At 44.6% G+C, this 19701-nt stretch overlaps 1 protein-coding gene across 1 annotated transcript in view; it reads right to left on the reverse strand.

The window, feature by feature from the left end:
• Positions 1-3884: 3884 nt before the first annotated feature.
• Positions 3885-19701, reverse strand: part of LOC137533811 (arsenite methyltransferase-like) — a 78419-nt gene continuing 62602 nt past the window's right edge. Inside the window, exons 9-11 of the mRNA XM_068255058.1 lie at positions 12831-12973; positions 9060-9176; positions 3885-5900 (exon numbers count right to left, since the gene is read on the reverse strand). Of these exons, the coding sequence (XP_068111159.1) occupies positions 5802-5900; positions 9060-9176; positions 12831-12973 (359 nt within the window). The 3' untranslated portion in view covers positions 3885-5801. The remainder of the gene's footprint in view (positions 5901-9059; positions 9177-12830; positions 12974-19701) is intronic.

The following is a 19701-nucleotide window of genomic DNA, read 5'->3' on the forward strand; positions in this document are numbered from 1 at the left end:
AGTCCTATGGAGCAGCTCACTATATACACCGTCCCATAAACAGGAACAGTAACAGGGAGAGACTAGCCACACATTCCTGTCAAATCCATGTCAATGAATGATACTATGGCCAATGGGGGAGGGGGGCGCACTTGGGCAGCTCAGCCCTGCACCCCACAGATCTGGGCCCCCATGTTTGCAAAGGCTGCTTCCCTCTAGTTACGCTTCTGCATACTTTTAAATTTCACAAGCATTTGCATAGTGGTAAAGTAGACATGGAGGATGATAAGTGCCCAGGACATCTGAGAATTTCAACAACTAAAGAAAACATCTAAAGAATCAAATTATGCAAAAGAAGAGTCTATTGAGTGTAAGAATGAGAACTGAGAGCCTGTCAATCACCCATAATTTTTCACAACCCCCCCAAGCAAATTCCTCCCTAACTCTAACCTACTCTCCCTGACTGATACCTCTATCCTCCCCCTATCCTATTCTCTAACACTAACCAACCCAAGTCTACTTGTCCCTCTATCCGAAGCTTGCCTATATCATAGCCAAGCCCTGTGCCAATATCCAACTTTTTTGTACACGGATTGGTCATATTCTGTCATCTGAAGCAATCACTTGATATTTATGCCCTGTCAACTCACAGCTTAGAGCCACTTCCATTAGTTTTTTGAATGAACGCAGCTACCTAACAATTTTGCGTACCTATGAAATTGCAGCCTTGAGACTTGGGCACAGGATACAGCCAATATACAGCTTACCCTGCTCCTGCACAAGTCCCGGTGGCGTTAATTACTATTCACCCTCAAGGTTGACGTGGATGGTAGGGAATTACATTGTTTTAAAAGTAGCTTCAGCGCCGTCTTCTGACAGTGCTAAAGTTACTCATTGTGCGCTGCTATAGCCGTAATTGCTATTACCGTTTATGGTGGCGTCCGCTGCAATCAAATCTCCTGCGCTGTTATTACAGTGCTCAACAATTTCTTGCCATCAGCAGACCCCAGGGAAGTTATGATGCTCAAACAGATCAATAGCCTACATATTATGAAGTGATCATGCAAGGACCACAGAAATTTGCATCAAAGTACCCACTTCTCTAGGACAAAATGCTTGAAATAAGATGGCAAACAGACTATGCAGAAGTCTAGATTAAAGTCCTGTACAGTGTGAGAAAACGCGGAAAAGCCGCCGCGTGTGCTCAGAACAAGGCGGCTGATTCTGCGTCCAACGCGGCGGTTTGCACGCGTAGGCCTACATCTGTCAGTATGGCTGAACGCGGAGAAACCGCCGCATGCCTTGATAGCGGTGCGGCTGGCTCCGCGTCCAGCGCGGCGGGTGGTACGCAAGACATGTCTGGTGTGGCTGGGACTGATAGTCCACACAGGTTCAGAAGGACACGCGCGTTGAGAGGCAGAACTTTTATGACAGCCAGAAGGGAGTCAGCTGACCAAGCCGGTCAGCTGACGATTGTACCAGTTCCCATTGGTCCAGCACTTAGGGGAGACGCTGGAGAGCGCTGGGCTATATATACTGGGTGCTGGTCATTCGCTGGTTGTCTGCCGTTGCGATCACTACGTGGAAGCACTCAGACCTTATTGTCAGAATCTGTGTTATCATTCTGTTATACTTCAGATTAGTTCCAGGGTGTTGATGATCAAGGACCTCACACCCAAGATTAGGAATCTGTGTTCTCATTCTGTTATACTTCAGACTAGTTCCAGGGTGTTGATGATCAAGGACCTCACACCCAAGATTAGGGACTTGTGTTATCATTCTGTTATACCTCAGACTAGTTCCAGGGTGTTGATGATCAAGGACCTCACACCCAAGATTAGGGACTTGTGTTACCATTCTGTTATACTTCAGACTAGTTCCAGGGTGTTGATGATCACGGAGCTCACACCCAAGGCATTGTTTATTATCTGTTACGACTTTTTGCTTTCCTGACCACTCTTCTGTTCACTGATTTGGTACTTCGCTATATCTGATACTCTGTTGCCAAACCCTGCTTGCCTTTGGATTACCAAATCAGCCTTCTGTCTTTGTACTGTGTATGTCCGTGTGTTGCCGACCTGGCTTGTCCGACCTTGAGAGCTATCTCCCCAGTTAAGAGATAGTTCACAGACCAGTCAGTGACATCCTCTATTGGTGTCACTCACACTCTGGTCCTTCCCTCTCCCAGTCTGACTCCTCCCTGTGGGAGAGTCTCAGGCTGCTGGAATTTACTTACTCTAGCAGTATTCCTTACTGCCTTGTACCCGTCTTCCTGGTATTGTTCTCAAAGTATTACTGTTGCACCAAACACTCATATCTCTCAGGTGTCCAGAGGTTAGTAATATATCTGATTATCGGTGATACTGCAGATCATCAATAATCGGGTATATATCTGTATTTTGGTGATACTGCAGATCACCAATAATCAGATCCTCTCTGTGTTACACCGATCGTTACATACAGACACTAGATTTTTGTTTACTTAAATAATCATTACAGATCTTTGCAGCTGACAATCTGCTGGCAGTCCTGTGACGATTCATTCATGCTTGGTTTGGCAATGTACTGTTCTATGGAGAGAAGAGGGGGGTGAGAAGTCGAAGAGAGACAAAGAAATCCACAGGAAAATACAAATCACTTGTGGTTACTGGCTTTAAGGAAAAATAAAACGTATGATGTTTTGAACGTCAAAGGTTTTATATGTTTGTACAAATATTAACATCTCTGAAAGTCCTGTATGGAACGGATTAGTTGTTCAGAAGATACAGACTCTTCCTGTTTACATTGGTCTTGACCTCATGTCAGGATGGAGGATCCTGGTTACAGATGGAACCCCTTTACACACCCAAGAGGCTCTTCAGCTGCAACCATGCTATAAAATAAATGTCCACAACCAGCCAGCAGGGTGGTTCGGCAGTTCAGTTAGGAATTTTGGCTTCAATCTCTGGTCCTGTACTGTCACAAGAGACACCACCTGAATATACTCTGCACACTCTCCTCATGTCTGCAAGACCATCCTCTGTCTGCTCCAGTTTCTTCCCATGACCGAAAACCATCGTGGTGGGAGTGTCCTTAAAGGGACACTTAAGTCAAACAAAAAAAAATGAGTTTTACTCACCTAGGGCTTCCAATAGCCCCCCTGCAGCTGTCCGGTACCCTCGCCGTCTCCCTCCGATCCTCCTGGCCCCGCCGGCAGCCACTTCCTGTTTCGGTGACAGGAGCTGACAGGCTGGGGACGCGAGTGATTCTTCGCGTTCCCAGACACATTAGCACCCTCTATGCTGCTATATGGTATATAATATATGCTATAGCAGCATAGATGGCGCTATTGTGGCCAGGAACGCGAAGAATCACTCGCGTCCCCAGCCTGTCAGCTCCTGTCACCGAAACAGGAAGTGGCTGCCGGCGGGGCCAGGAGGATCGGAGGGAGACGGCGAGGGCACCGGACAGCTGCAGGGGGCTATTGGAAGCCCCAGGTGAGTAAAACTCAATTTTTTTGTTTGACTTAAGTGTCCCTTTAAATACGGCAGTTTTGAAGATCCTCTTACCAACCACATGGACATCACAACCTGTCTCTTTTTGAAGTCTTTCAGATCCATAAGCAATGAAGCAATTTTTTTTTAGTGTTGGTACTTTTATAGCCTTCTGCTGCCCTTATCCATTTTCGTTCTTCACAAATATACTTTTCATTATACAGATTTATAGACGTTCTCATGGATATGCGAGTTTATTTCTGGCTACAGAAGGAAGCTATATTATTCTTGTGGTGTACAGTATATGTATTTCTCAATTTACCTATTTACCAGTGATGTAAATGTTTCTTGTCTCAAAAAATGTTCATACAGTAAGAGAAATTAAAAGTAATTTATTGACATTATTTAAACATTTCTTATAAATATGCCAAAGCGAGATCCTGAATACAAAATAAGTACCTAAACTAAATTGTAAAGCAGGACGTTGTGAAATGTGAATGTAGCAATGAATTTCATTAAATACCAACACAAGATTTTTACTTTTATTTTAATTACTAATATGGTAAGTCATGGTTTTCACCAGTAGCACAGCTAAGGAGCTCTGGGCCCCAGTGCAAATTGGAAATTGGGCCCCCTCAAGCACTCTAAACAGATTTATTGATATGCAATACCAAAATGTTGCTTTTGTTCACTGCACAATGCAGTCAAAGACAACCGGAACCAAAGTTTGGGTTCAGAAACACATACTTACCCAAGTTCCCACGCTGTGCTCTGGTACTCTGCCGCTGCTTGAGACCCTCCAGCGGGGCCATGCTTTTCTTCTGGCACGAGCATCTCGGGCTTACTGCACAGGTTTGGCCATACTCGCACAGGAGAAGTGCAGCTGGGCTCATGCTTGAAGAGGGGTCAAGCCCTTGTCGGTAATCTTTGGAGGTTCCATGAGCAGCAACATGGGACTGGAGGACCGTGTGGGAAGACTCTATGCAGTGTTCCCCAACCCTGCCCTTAAGGCCCACCAACAGTGCATGTTTTGTGGAAATCCACAGAGGTCGTTTATCAGCTCTGCAGAGACACTAATTACTACACCTGTGCATGTTTATGGTTTTCTCAAAAACATGTTGGTGGGCCTGGAGGACAGGGTTGGGAAACACTGCTCTATAGCAGGGCTTTTCAACCCTGTCTTCAAGTACCACCAACAGTACATGTTTTGCAGAAAACCACAAACATGCACAGGTGAGGTAATTAGTGTCTCCGCAGAGCTGATTAACTACCTCTGTGGATTTCCAAAAAACATGCACTGTTGGTGGTACTTGAGGACAGGGTTGAAAAGCCCTGCTCTAGTCTATAGGATCCAGAGGCTTCACTTTTCTTAGATCAGTATGTGATTTTGTATTTGAACTTTGGCTCAGGTACACTTTAAGCTTTATGAAATTTCCTGTTCAAAGGAAGGCATGATCGGTGAAGCCCAGGTTTGATTTCACAAACTATAGAAATGTATTTATTACATGAAAACTGCATAGGTTTGCATAATGGTAAACTGGTGACAAAGCTGGAGAATTCCTATCAGCTGCCATAAACATTGCTGTAATAAGGTGGTTGACTGGATTATCTCTTTGGAAAGCCTATCTATTTCTTCATCTGCCTATGACACACCTCTTTCCACTCCATGACACATTAGCCACACCCAGCTCAACCCTCTGATGATGTAATTGCTTAGTGCAGATTGCAACTGACAAGTGGAGAGGTGGGACCTTCCATCCAGGGGGATGTGCAAGGGCTCATTAGAGCTCAGTTAGTGACAGCAACCAGTGCTACAGGGGTTGAAAGGCTGCCTGACTTCACAGTCTTACTATGAGAGGGGTACACAGTGTCTACAGGGTTACTTTAAGGTACCAAGTAAATAGAATTTGGTATAAAGCACTAAGAGCCATACTTCAAGGTACCTAGTGTTTTAGGATACTTCTCTAGATCAGTTACTTTGGCATCTCATTGTCATCATTGTATCATTGTAGGTTCACTTTAAGGGTCTCTTTCTAAAGCACAGGTGTGGAACTCCAGGCCTGGAGGGTCAGATCCATGCCAGTGTTTAGGATGGACTGAGAGAGAGAGAGAGGAATGTGTTCTACCTGATGGACCACACCTTTCCTGATTCAGACCCAGCAATTCATTTGAGCTGTGTCAAAAAAGTGTAAGGACCTCGGCCCTCGAAGGACTGGTTTGACATCCCTGTTCTAAAGTCAGTTTACAAAAAAATGACTTGAGAGAATTTTATAATCAGAGGTTGTAATACAGTTTCGTCATTAATCCCTGAACATGAAACATACATTGCTGTAATTTGCTGCATTATTGCTAGCAGCATCCTTTCGGTCCACAGCAGCTGTTATTAGTGGGACCCTGAGGGAGATTCTGCCGGTCATTAGCCAGCTGGAATGGATTCCTGATGATTTCCTACAAAGAGAAATCCATAGATTAGTAATACAGGCAAGTGTAAATAATAAAATAACAAGAAAAGCTACAATACATAGATGCAAACGGTATGCTTAGTGTAATAAACAATGCATGCAGAAGAACACTATGGATAGTATTTACTAATCTCCATAGAAGTTAAGTGTGATCAGGGCTGGGCTGAGGCAGAGGCAAGAGAGGCTCCAGCCTCAGGGCGCAGTGTAGGAGGGGGCGCACAACTCACTCAGCTATCATTCCCCTATTATGCTTGAAGCAGAGAGAAATAAGAAAAGGGGATATATGGCAGTGACTGCAAGCCAGATGACTAGAGATTAAGGTGTTGTGGGCCCTGGGGCGCCTCTTAGTCTAATGGCAATCAGTGTGTGACGGCTGGGGTGGGAGGGATGGAGGGGCGCACTTTGGTGTCTCAGTCTTGGGTGCTGGGGGACCTTGTCCCGGCTCTGAGCGTGATGAAAAAATTTCCGGTGTTTTAAGATTTTAGCTTAACTAATGAACCCTGCAATTTATATCTGCCTCCTCTGCAACAGGTACACTCATATTCAACATCCCAAAAAGTGACATACTTTTGAAAAATTAGTTTTTATGGCACTTTTATCATTTCACCTGAAATGTGAATAGAAAAGTAAAGGCAAGCTAGCCAGAGATACTAGGAAAAGGATCTGTATATATTACATGAACAAACGAAGGCCACAAAACTTGGTATTGCAGGAGGTTGAATGAGGCCTTGTTGGGGATCGAGTAATAATGTTAATTGATAGCATTTTGTGTTTATTTCGTGATGACGTTGTGTGTCCTTTGGCAGCCCAGGTTTTATCATCCAGCAAGGTCAGATTCATTGGAGAACAATTCTGCATTTTCACAAGGAACATTCTTTTCTAAACTTATTTGTACATGAAGTCCTGTCTATCGTATTCGATAAACTAAGCTTTTGTAAAGAATCATACTTATCAGCCAAAAGTTCTAACATTTATAAAAATATTGTTCAGAAAACTACATATTTGTGCTTCCATTTATAACTTTGTTTAAGGTAAGATGTTACAAGTATAGAACAACGCGTGACTGTAATAATGCTAAAGAGACCTTAACCACTTCCGGATACCGGGTGGTTTTGCTGATCGGTGCTGCGTGGGCTCTCCAGCCCGCAGCACCGATCAGCTAGCAGCCAGGCCGATCAGACTTCCCCCCCTTTTTTCCCCACTAGGGGGATGTCCTGCTGGGGGGGTCTGATCGCCGCCGGCTGCTTGCGCTTGCGGGGGGGGGGTCTCTTCAAAGCCCCCCTCCGCAGCGCTTCCTGGCCGCCTTCCCCTTCCCTCCCTCTACCTCCCCCTGTGAGCGGCGCAGGACGGAATTCCGTCCTGCGCCTGATGGGATAGGCTTCAGCCTATCAGGTGCCGGCGGTCCCCGGCCAATCAGAGGCCGGGGATCGCCGATCTCCGCCACGGCGCTGCTGCGCAGCAGCGCCGTATACATGTAAACACCGGGGAAGATCTTCCCCGTGTGTTTACATTTACCCTGCGAGCCACGATCGGCGGCTCGCAGGGTGTTCACGGAGACACCCTCCGTGAACTGACATGGAAAGGCCGCTCATACGAGCGGCCGTTTCCATGCAATCCACTTCAGGATTCAGGGGCGTAGTTAAGCGTACGCCGAATCCTGAAGTGGTTAAAGAGAACCCGAGGTGGGTTTGAAGAATATTATCTGCATACAGAGGCTGGATCTGCCTATACAGCCCAGCCTCTGTTGCTATCCCAAACCCCCCTAAGGTCCCCCTGCACTCTGCAATCCCTCATAAATCACAGCCACGCTGCTGACAAACAGCTTGTCAGAGCTGGCTGTGTTTATCTCTATAGTGTCAGTCTGCTGCTCTCCCCACCTCCTGCAGAACTCCAGTCCCCGCCTGCATCCCTTCCCTCCCTGCTGATTGGAGGGAAGGGACGGGGGCAGGGACCGGAGCTATGCAGGAGGCGGGGGAGCAGCTGAGACTGACACTACAGATGTAAACACAGCCTCACAGCACGGCTGTGATTTATGAGGGATTGCAGAGTGCAGGGGGACCTTAGTGAGGTTTGGGATAGCAACAGAGGCTGGGCTGTATAGGCAAATCCAGCCTCTGTATGCAGATAACATTCTTTAAACACACCTCGGGTTCTCTTTAAAGCGGACCTGAATCAGAACTTCCACTCTGCTCTAAAAGATAAGTAACAGCATAATGACCTTAAAGAAAAACACAGATATTTAGAAACAAACGGAGGTGTGCTCATCCCTGCCCAGACCTAATATTCCCTTTAAAGGACAACTGGAGTAAGAGGCATATGGAGGCTGCCATATTTATTTCCTTTTAAACAATAAGAGTTGCCTGGCAGCCCTGTTGGTCTATTTGGCTGCAATAGTGTCTGAATCACACAAGAAACAAGCATGCGGCTAATCTTGTCAGATCTGACAATTATTTCAGAAACACCTGATCTGTTCAGAGTCTATGGCTACGAATATTAGGCAGAGGATCAGCAGGATAGCCAGGCAACTTGTATTGCTTAAAAGGAAATAGATATGGCAGCCTCCACATCCCTCTCGCTTCAGTTGTCCTTCAGGTAAAGGGTTTAGTGAATCAGCTCAATGCAAAATACTACAATGCTTTGTTAACAAATATCCTCCATCCCCAACATCTTTAGAGGTTTTTATATCTGTTTGTTTACCTGATTACATGTAGTTTGTGAATGCAAGGGGTTAATATTGATAAATGCTTGATCTGGCCACTCCTTCCAGCACTTGCCTTTGTCTAGGTAAGATCTTTGATGATCACACCTCTTTGTGTGCAAGGTTTTTATTGCTGTGCATAACCACCTTCCTTTGTGAGAACCTAGACACAGAGCTACATCTGAGCCTTCGGTGTTGCCAGGTCAGGTAGTAACGAGAAATCAGTCACTGGACACATTCGAGCTACATTTGAGCTTTTGGTGTTGTCAGGTCAGGTAGAAATGGGAACCGGAGACACAAAACTCAGTAAAAACCTAAGACAGTGTCAAATTATTTTATTTTTATTTTACATTCTAATAATAATTTTATATTATTTTACATTCTATCCAAAACTAAAAAAATAGAAGAACCTTGCTAGCTACAGTTGGGCATTAACAGCACACAAACCTTTTTCTTTTGGCAAGAGGTCGCCTTCCCAGATGGCTGAAACAAAAATTCATCAGAAAACCGTGACTTCTTCAATATTCTCCACAATTCTTCATCCACTTCCTCAACCTCGCCTTCCTGCGGGACATAAAAACAATGAGGAATTAATGAAGACATTATGAACTACACCTGATTTAGCTGGAAGAGATGGACCCATTATTCTTTCAGTGCTTGGCATGGAAGCAGAGGTGATGGAAAGCTTTATGCTACTGTACAGTCAGGACGTGTAGTTTGTCAAATCCGAAACTGAACCCAGACACCTTAGAAGTGAGTATGTATAGAACCAGCAAGCACATTTAGTTTCAAAGACTTTTATTGGGCACTAAAGTGCCAAAGTAGCAAAAAGATCATTACAACAGAACATAATAAATCTGTATTAGCCCTACATGAGCAACAGAGATCACAGGTTATATACAGTATGAAGTTACGATTACATTCCAAAGAACACAATTGTAAAGAACAAAGAAGTAAATATAACAAGAATGAAGAAACAACATGGAAAACATAGCACGGTCAGATATATAAGGTGATGGATTGCGTATGATATGAGGGTCAGCAAGCACATGTTCGGTAAACCTTCGAATGAGGGTGCGATGGGGTGTTTAGCATTATGTTTGGACTGCCCAATGTTGATTAGGAAGGGGGAGTAAGGCCCAGCTGCACCTGGGCTCCTTTAGAGAGTTTGTTGGTAGACCAAGGGTCCCAAACTTTTTGAAATTGGGGCATTCTATCATTGATTATAGCATTGATGCGTTCACAAGTCATTGTAGAGTTTATGTTATTCACTACTTGAAGGTAAGAAAAATGTGGTGAGAACCAGTTAGCTGCAATATGCGTTTTAGCGGCACATACAATAAATTGCACAAGTTTGTGTTGAGCATAAAGCATTGTCTTTGGCTTATATCCTAGGAGGAATATTTTAGGATCCAGAATGATAGATTTTGGAATTATGTTGTTAATTAGAAGGCGTAGTCTTGCCCAAAGGCGGGACACCTTGGGGCAGGAGAACCAGATATGATATAACGTGCCCGGGACTTTACACCCCCTAAAACAGAGTGGGCTTTTCGTGGGATCAATTTGATGAAGCCTATAGGGGACCAAATATATGTGATGTAATAATCGTAGGGACACTTCCATGTGTGTTGTTTGCAAACTACCCCTAGATAAGGTCTCCAGGCACTGAGTCCACTCCTCCTCACTTTTGAATTGTGAGCGAAGATCATTTTCCCATTGTTTTTGGTACTGGTGTACATGAATCGTTGGGGGGAATTGAGGATTGAGTATATATATGAGAGCACTCCTTTCTGCATAGGGTCATGAAGACACAAACTTTCGAAACGCGAGGGCTAAAGGTACCTGGTTTGGCTAACTTAGATAGAAAATGGTATAGTTGCCTGAAATTGAGCCAGGCTGAGGTCCTGGGCTTCGTGGTGTCTATTAGTTGATTTCATGTAGGAATCATCCCTCGAACTAAGTATGCCTTAATTGTGGGTTGGGCCTCTGACGACCACCACGAAAAGAACGGTGCCTGGAGACCTTCAGGGAAGTCTGGATTAGATTTATATCTGTTAAGATCGATGGCTTAGTTTGAAGAGAGGCTACAAATCTGGTTGATCTCCAAATTTTTAAAGTGTGGTAGGTTATAATAGAATTGTCCTGTATCGAGGCAATGTCCTTGGTGTGTGACCACAATATACCTTTCCATGATAGGGGAGAAATGAGGAGGTTTTCTAGGGAAACCCATCGAGGAGCATGTGCATCACTGTAGATAGTCGGGAGGATTGCAAGCTGTGTGGCCTTATAGTATAAAATGAGGTTGGGGACTGACAAGCCACCATATTTTTTGTGCCAGAAGAGTATTTTACGGGGGATTTTCGAGGCTTTTTCCGTGCCCAAATAAATTTGAATATTTCCTTCTGAAGGGTTAGGATATCATTTTTTTAATTGAGGTTGGAAGAACCCTAAAATAATATAATATTTTGGGAAGAGGAGTCATTTTCACACTTGTGATCCTCCCCGCCCAGGATATATTATAGGTGTTCCACGACTTGAGCAGAGTGATCAGCTCCCGTTATAGGGGAGCATAATTTTTATGGTACAACTGATTATAATCATTAGGAAGTTTGATTCCCAGATATTGGGTGAATTGTTCCCGGTGTTGAAAATTGTGCTGTTTGGAAATGGCCAGGGCCTTAGCCTTAGCCTTCTCATAGTTGCAATACATTGCTTCCGATTTATCATAGCTGAGTCTTAGACCAGAAATTCCTTCAAAAGCAAGCACATTTAAAGGGAAATTAAAGTTGTACAGTTAACTAGCACTGCAAATAGACAGCCATTCATAAAACATTTCCTTCACAATAGAAGATAAAAGTGCAACAGTAGTGTCACTGCGGAGTTATGGCTGCTAGGACCAAGTGTGTTAGGCAGCATCCTTGGCATCAGTGTAAAGGTGCCCGTACATGGTACAATTTTTTCATTTTTTTCGATTAAATAATTTCGTTCATTTATTCCATTAGATCAAAAAAAATGTGCATAGCTGTTTTTGAGGTACATGAATATAAAAGAAACTCTAAAGTAAAATGAATATCCATTGTAGCTTTCTAGCATAAAATGCCCCGTTGAACCTCTGCCTTAAAAGGGGTTCTCTGGTATGTTTAAAAAAGCTAAAACTGACACTTACTTGGGGCTTCTATCAGCCCCCTGCAGCTGTAATGACCCGCGCCGTCCTCCCCCTGATGCTCCGTTCCCTGCTAGACGTCACAGCATAGACAATTGCCTTCAGATGACCCCAAAGATAAAAGTCTAAGGGGGTCAGATCAGGAGACCTTGGGGGCCATTCAACCGGCCCACGACGACAAATCCACTTTCCAGGAAACTGTTCATCTAGGAATGCTCGGACCTGACAGCCATAATATGGTGCACCACCACATTATGGCTGTCATCTGAAGGCAATTGTCTAAGCCGTGAAGATACAAGATATGCAGCACCTGAAACTACGGATACTGGAAGCCTGTGCTAGCATTTCTCTTGTGGTATAGCTATCAGTGTATGAAGAGTGGGAGAAGAGGGCTGCATTGACAATCCAACACAATGGGCAGCACATTGAACACATTTTTGTCAGAAACTTGTAAATAACTCATGAAAGAAAGTTACGTTAAAACCAAGCACACCATTATTTTTCTTGTGAAATTCCCAATAAGTTTGATGTGTCACATGGCCCTCTTCCTATTGAAAAAATAAAAGTTGGATTCAAAATGTCCGACTTCAAAATGGCCGCCATGGTCACCACCCATTTTGAAAAGTTCCCCCCCCCCCCCCACCCCCTCACATATACAGTACTAATGTGCCACAAACAGGAAACAGGAAGTTAATATCACCAACCATTCCCATTTTATTAAGGTGTATTCATATAAATGGCCCACCCTGTAGTGACGTGGGTATAGTCATGCGATTATAAGAATGACATTTGGGGATGCACGGCGATAATGAATATCACGGAGTCACTGATCTTTAAGTTTCCTGACAACTCCGTGCAAAATACCACAATTGCTTGACTTCCCGTTTGCGCTCGTCATGTGCCGTGACGTGTACCCACCCGCAAGAAGATAAATTGGGGAGGGGGGGGATCGCTGGGATCCATCTTCCTGGGTTGTCAGGTGAGTATTTAGCTTGAGTTTGCTACAACAGAGATACCTAAACCATTGCTCTACCTTAAAATAAAACATACAGTACCTTAAAGGTGAAATTTGCATCAAATTGCATTTCGGTCTCGTAGCCTGTGATTCCTCCATTATAAATAACCAGACCCTTTTCTTTCACGGAGTCCTTAGGAAGTTTGAACAAGCGAAAAGTCGCAGAGACAAACTTGTAATCCCCTAAAACACAGAGATAAGACGCAACAGGCCACATAAATAAAATGCTCAAGTTCCATATTTATTTCATGTCATTTTTACTACAGGATTTGTTCATAAGGGGCATTTCAGCGTAGTAATGCAGTGCTGATTGCTACTTGCTAGTTTTAAAAGACAACTGTAGTAAGAGGGATATGGAAACTGCCATATTTATTTCCTTTTAAGCAATACCAGTTGCCTGGCAGCCCTGCTGATCTTCTACCTCTAATGCTGGGCACACACGGCTCGATTTTGCCGCTCGATTCCGTGCCCGATCGTTTTCTGCGCTCGATTCTGCAGGTGATTCTCTTGTCTTTCGCTCATTTTTCTTATCTTTTCCCATTGTCCTCCATGCAGAATCGAGCGTGGAAACAATCGGGAGGGAGATCGGACATGTCGAAAATTATCTATCGAGCCATCTACATGGATCAAAATCGAGCCGTGTATTCCCAGCATAATACTTTTAGCCATGGGCGGCGCCAGGGGGGGTGCTGACGCACCCCCTAAAATTGTCCAAGCACCCCTAAAGCACCCCCCATCTAATAGACGCCGCATCAGTTCACCGGCAGCAACAGCCTGCAGCGGCAGAGCAGGGCTACGGTAAAATGGCATCTGAAGCCCTGCTCTGGAGACTTCGAGTCTGCAGTGCAGGGCTTCGGGCGCCATTTTCCCGTAGCCCTGCTCTCAGCGCGGTAGTTTCAGTTCAGGAAGTCTGGGATGTTGCTGGCTGGCTGCAGAGGATCTTGGGAGCTGCGCGCTGGACGGAGGCCGGGACAGAAGGTCTTCTGCAGGTGAGTAAATGTTTTTTTTTTATTTATTAACAGGTGTATTTTCTGGGCAAATCTGCTGCTAACATTGTGTATTTTCTGGGCAAATCTGCCAACATGATTGTTTTTTTGTCAAATCTGCCACATGATTGAACGGGTTTTCTGGGCAAATCTGCCGACATGATTGAACGTATTTTCTGGGCAAATCTGCCACATGATTGAACGGGTTTTCTGGGCAAATCTGCCGACATGAATAAACGTGTTTTTTGGGCAAATCTGCCGACATGATTGAACGTGTTTTTTGGGCAAATCTGCCGACATGATTGAACGTGTTTTCTGGCAAATTTGCCAACAAGATTGAACGTGTTTTCTGGGCAAATCTGCCGACATGACTAAACGTGTTTGCTGGTCAAATCTGCCACATGATTGAACATGTTTTCTGGTCAAATCGGCCGACATGATTGAACGTATTTTCTTGTCAAATCTGCCGACATGATTGAACGTATTTTCTGAGCAAATCTGCTCACATTACGTGTATTTTCTTGAGAAAACCTGCACAATTATGTGCATTTTCTGGGGAAAGGGTCGCCAAAACTTGGGCCCACTGTCTTTGCGTTGCACTTTTAAATTAGTTAGCTCCGCACTCATCCGGTCATGGCCATGCCCATTTTTGCCACAAAGTAGCCACGCCCATTTTTTTCAGCGGCGTGCAAAGCGCACCGCAGGTCATCAGCTACCCCAAAAGTTGGTACAGCACCTGCATAACACCCCCCCCCCCCTCAAAAAAAATAAATAAATCCTGGAGCAGCCACCGCTTTTAGCCATAGACCCTGAACAAGCATATGCAGATCAGGCGTTTAACATTATTGTCAGATCTGACAAAATTAGATGCATGCTTGTTTCTGGTGTTATTCAGACACTACTGCAGCCAAATAGATCAGCAGGGTTGCCAGATACCAGTTACCAGCTGGTATTGTCTAAAAGAAAATAAATATGGCAGCCTCCAGTGTTGGACTGGGAGGTGGTAAAGCTGAGGAAATCCACTTGCTGGCCAAGCAGCAGTAATCAGGTGTTGCTGCTCACAGTGAAGACTTGCTGCAGGTTTCTATTGGGAGTGATAGCACAGGGTTACTGCTGCTTGGCCAGCAGGTGCATTTACTTAGTTTTTTAACCTCCTAGTCCGACACTGGCAGCCTCCATATTCTTCTCAATTCAGTTGTTCTTTAAAATATATTTCTAGCAATGGCCAGCCCTTTCTAAAGTGTCTCCTGTCTCAAACATGTGAGGTCATTTCCATAGCAAAGACATTTGGAAATTCTGGCACTGGCAGCCATTAATACTAGGCTTAAAGCTTGCATGTTTCCTTCTTGTGTGGACAGTAAGTTTGGTAAGTGAAGATGGTAATACCATGGGGTTGATTTAGGGTGTAAATATTGCAAGACTTAATGGGGTTCTTTTCCGTTAGCTGGGCGCATCCACAAGGTGGCGATAAAACTCCACCAGACTTACATCTTTCCCTACTATCCATGGCGGCCTGGAGGGGGAATAGTAATTAACTTTGAATATAAATAACTCGCACACCATGCAAGAAGTGGATGCAAAAGAATGTATATTAAATACAAAAATATCACAGTGGTTAATAACAGCTGGTTACATAAGACACAACATCACAGAAAGTGACAATTACAATAGAACTCTTATGGAGTCAATGTGCAGCATAAACAGGGTTATACATTTCATACAATGAGCAGATATGTTGCAAACAAAGCAACAATAGAGCTAATCAGCACCCAGCATGGAAGTGCATCAGCCATAAAGCTATGAAAAAATGCAGTGTCAATACAAAGACTCCATAATGTGGATATACCCTGACAGCGCGCTGTTTTGGTACCACCCTTCGTCAGAGGGTATATGCCAATTCTAAACTCTAATGGTATATTAGGCGTGCATACCTCTTTTTGTAAATGGAATAGTAATTAACGCCACCTGGTGGTTGCGCCCGGCTAACGGAATAGTACCCTTAATGGTTTCATATCAAAATAAAAAAATGCTTAATTTTGACGTAACGGTATGCATTGGATATCGGCAGTTCAATTGCCTGCAATGTTAATTTCTGCAATAGTGTGCCTGGGACGTTTCATTTAAGTAAGCAGCAGCGCTATGGATAAGGCGATTGCAAAACGGCAACATAAAGGTTATGACTGATCGGTAAGTGTACCAGTAGCAAGGAGGGCGTTAGGTGTAGTGGAAGGGAGGTTAGTGACACGTGTAGTGTAAGTGAGGTTTGAGTTAGCCGTAGTGACAGTAAGGATAGTGTTAGGAGCAGAGGTAGTGACGTTAGCATTAGGAGCAGTGGCAGTAAGGTTGGTGTTAGGCGCAGAGATAGTGAGTTCAATGTTAGGCGCAGAGATAGTGAGTTCAATGTTAGGCGCAGAGGTAGTAAGTTCAATGTTAGGCGCAGAGGTAATGAGCTTAATGTTAGGCGCAGTGGCAGTGAGGTTTGTGTTAGGCGCAGAGGTAATGATCTTAATGTTAGGCGCAGTGGCAGTGAGGTTTGTGTTAGGCGCAGAGGTAATGAGCTTAATGTTAGGCACAGTGGCAGTGAGGTTGGTGTTTGGCGCAGAGGTAATGAGCTTAATGTTAGGCGCAGTGGCAGTGAGGTTGGTGTTAGGCACAGAGGTAATGAGCTTAATGTTAGGCGCAGTGGCAGTGAAGTTGGTGTTTGGTGCAGAGATAATGAGCTTAATGTTAGGCGCAGTGGCAGTGAGGTTGGTGTTAGGCGCAGAGGTAATGAGCTTAATGTTAGGCGCAGTGGCTAGAGATGGCCCAAACGGTTTGCCAGCGTACTTGTTCGCACGAACAACGGGGGTTCACATTCGCGTTGTAGCGCGTTCGACCCAGCCCCTATACCACATAATTGGGCTAAACTTTGACCCTCTACATCACAGTCAGCAGACACATGACAGCCAATCAGGCTGCACTCCCTCCTAGACCCCCCCCCCCTATAAAAACGCTGATGCGTCACCCATCTTCTCACTCTGTCTTTTGCCTGCTGCTAGTGAGAGAAGGGAGAGGTTGCTGGAGAGATAGGGAAAGCATTTAGTTAGGTCTTGTTAGCTTGCTCCTTGCTGATATTTGTTGCTAAAAAGCACCACAAAAAAAAAGCTCTTTTGAGAGCGAATGTTCTTGTGATATGTTTTTTTTGTGTGTGTGCCACTGACACTGCATATACAGCCCTGTCTGTCACAGCTGGCCCTTGCTAATTGCTATACTGTGCCAGGCCCAGCACATTCAGTGCATACCTTTCACTGCATCTGTGTGACTGCACACTGTTTTATATACCAGTCAGTGCATACCTTTTCACTGCATCTGTGTGACTGCACATTTTATTATACCACCAGTAAGTGCATACCTTTCCCTGCATCTGTGTGACTGCACATTGTATTATACCAGCAGTCAGTGCATACCTTTTACTGCATCTGTGTGACTGCACACTGTTTTATATACCAGTCAGTGCATACCTTTTCACTGCATCTGTGCGACTGCACATTGTATTATACCACCAGTCACTGCATACCTTTCACTGCATCTGTGTGACTGCACATTGTATTATACCAGTCAGTACATACCTTTCACTTGAATGGATGGCAGACTTGCCCTCCATAACAGATTCTTGTTATAGGATTTCAAGTGTATTCATCTCATCATTATACAGCAGTCAATGCATACCTTTCACTGCATCTGCATCTGATTCATTGTATTATACCAGCAGTCAGTACCTTTCACTGCACCTGTGTGACTGCACATTGTATTATACGAGCAGTCAGTGTATACCTTTCACTGCATCTGTGTGACTGCACATTGTATTATAACAGTCAGTGCATACCTTTCACTGCATCTGTTTGACTGCACACTGCATTATACCAGTCACTGCATACCTTTCACTGCATCTGTGATTGCACATTGTATTATACCAGTCACTGCATACCTTTCACTTCATCTGTGTGACTGCGCACTGTATGATACCAGTCACTGCATCTGTGTGACTGCACACTGTTTTATATACCAGTCAGTGCATACCTTTCACTGCATCTGTGACTGCACATTGCCGGGACTTGCATGCCGGGCCTGCTGCCTTCCTTGGATGTGTTGTGGTAGCCGGACCGGAATCGAACCCTGATTCCCGGCCCGTTGCCCTTGGTCACCATGGTACTGAGAAAGTACCATGGAAACTTTATCACACAGTTGAATGAACGGCAGACTTGCCCTCCATAACAGATTCTCGCTGAAGGAACTGCACAGACAGCAGAAAAAGTAATTTAATAAAATAGCTGTAAAGTTTAACAATGGTAGAGAAAGAACCATTGAAAGTCTGAGCAGCGATGAACCCCTGGACTACTGGGTGTGCAGACTTGACCTGTGGCCAGAGCTGCCACAATTTGCCATCCAACTTCTGGCTTGCCCCGCCTCAAGCGCCCTGTCAGAGAGGACCTTCAGCGCAGCTGGAGGCATTGTCAGTGAGAAGAGAAGTCGCCTAGGTCAAAAAAGTGTTCAGTACCTCACCTATCAAAATGAATGAGGCATAGATCCCAGAGGGCTACTGCCTGCCCGAAGACTAAGTCAGTCCCCACACACAGCATCTCTGCCTGCACGCCGTGTGACTGCCTCTGCCCCAAGACTAAGTCGCTTCCCACACAGCATCTCTGCCTGCAGGCTGCTTGACTGCCTTCTCTGCCACCACCAATAGGGTCCAGGACTCCAGGTGGATTCCTGAATTTTTAAGGCCGCTGCTAGCAGTGGCCGCTAACAAAAACAATAATCATTTTTCTGGTGCATGTACATGCCTGCCTAATTTTTCTGGGTGCACTGCGCTGCAACAACAAAACACAAGGTATGTACAAGTGTCAATTCCCCTTCGTGATCATTACCTTGCCACGGTGAAGAGGCTTGCGTATCACAATGAAGCAATGACCGGCGGCTATATGAGTGTGTTGGGGGGCACACCCAAGATAATAAGGTCGTTGCTTCATTGTGGACAGACCAAATTTGATCAGCTGGACAGTCACTGTTCTGTCATTGAGCTACCACCGCTATTGCCAGCACTCTCGCCAACATGCGCACCAGTCCAGCATGGCCATCACTACACAAGCAGCTGTGTACGGTGCATGAAGCAGTACACTTACACTACCTGCTGATCCATGTCTACACATGCAAGATGTTTTCAAGCACTTTATGCCTCCAATTTAGGAATGCAATGTGATTTCTGCCCTTTAGGGATTATAACCCTGCTGTGCGTCAAATCCGTAATTGTCCCTGGGACTTTTGTCGTGTATCCCACTCCGGCATGCCCTCCAGGTGTTAGACTCCTTGAAAGAAATTTTCCATCACTTTTGTGGCCAGAAACAGTGTTTGTAGTTTTGAAAGTTCGCCTGCCCATTGAAGTCTATTGCGGTTTGCCCGGTTCGTGCGAACTTGAACTTTTGCGGAAGTTCGAGGTTCACGTTAAACGTTGCAATAACCGGGACAAATTGGCAAATGAAATGTGTGGGTTTTATTCACAGTAGAATGTTTTATTTTAAAACTATAATTGCCAAAACCTAAGAAATAATGAATGGTTTCCATTTTTTTCATAATATTCTCATTAAAATGCATTAAGAATAAAAAAATCTTAGCAATGTGCCACCTAAAGAAAGCCTAATTGGTAGCGGAAAAAAAAAAGATATAGATAATTTTGTTGTGATTAGTAGTGATAGGAGTTACTGGTGAGGATTGGGTTGGTGAGCAGACAGGTGGCGATGCAAACGTACCCTGGTGAAAACGGCAGGTAATGTGAAGGACTGAGTGGATGCGCTTACCTGCGGTTTACGCATTCACTGCATTTGCAGCGCAATGTGAACTGATAATAGAGAACACATCTTTACAAATTCAAGGAATTATTTAGAAGAA

Source organism: Hyperolius riggenbachi, chromosome 10 (assembly GCF_040937935.1).
Source record: "Hyperolius riggenbachi isolate aHypRig1 chromosome 10, aHypRig1.pri, whole genome shotgun sequence".
Classification (NCBI taxonomy): Eukaryota; Metazoa; Chordata; class Amphibia; order Anura; family Hyperoliidae; genus Hyperolius; species Hyperolius riggenbachi.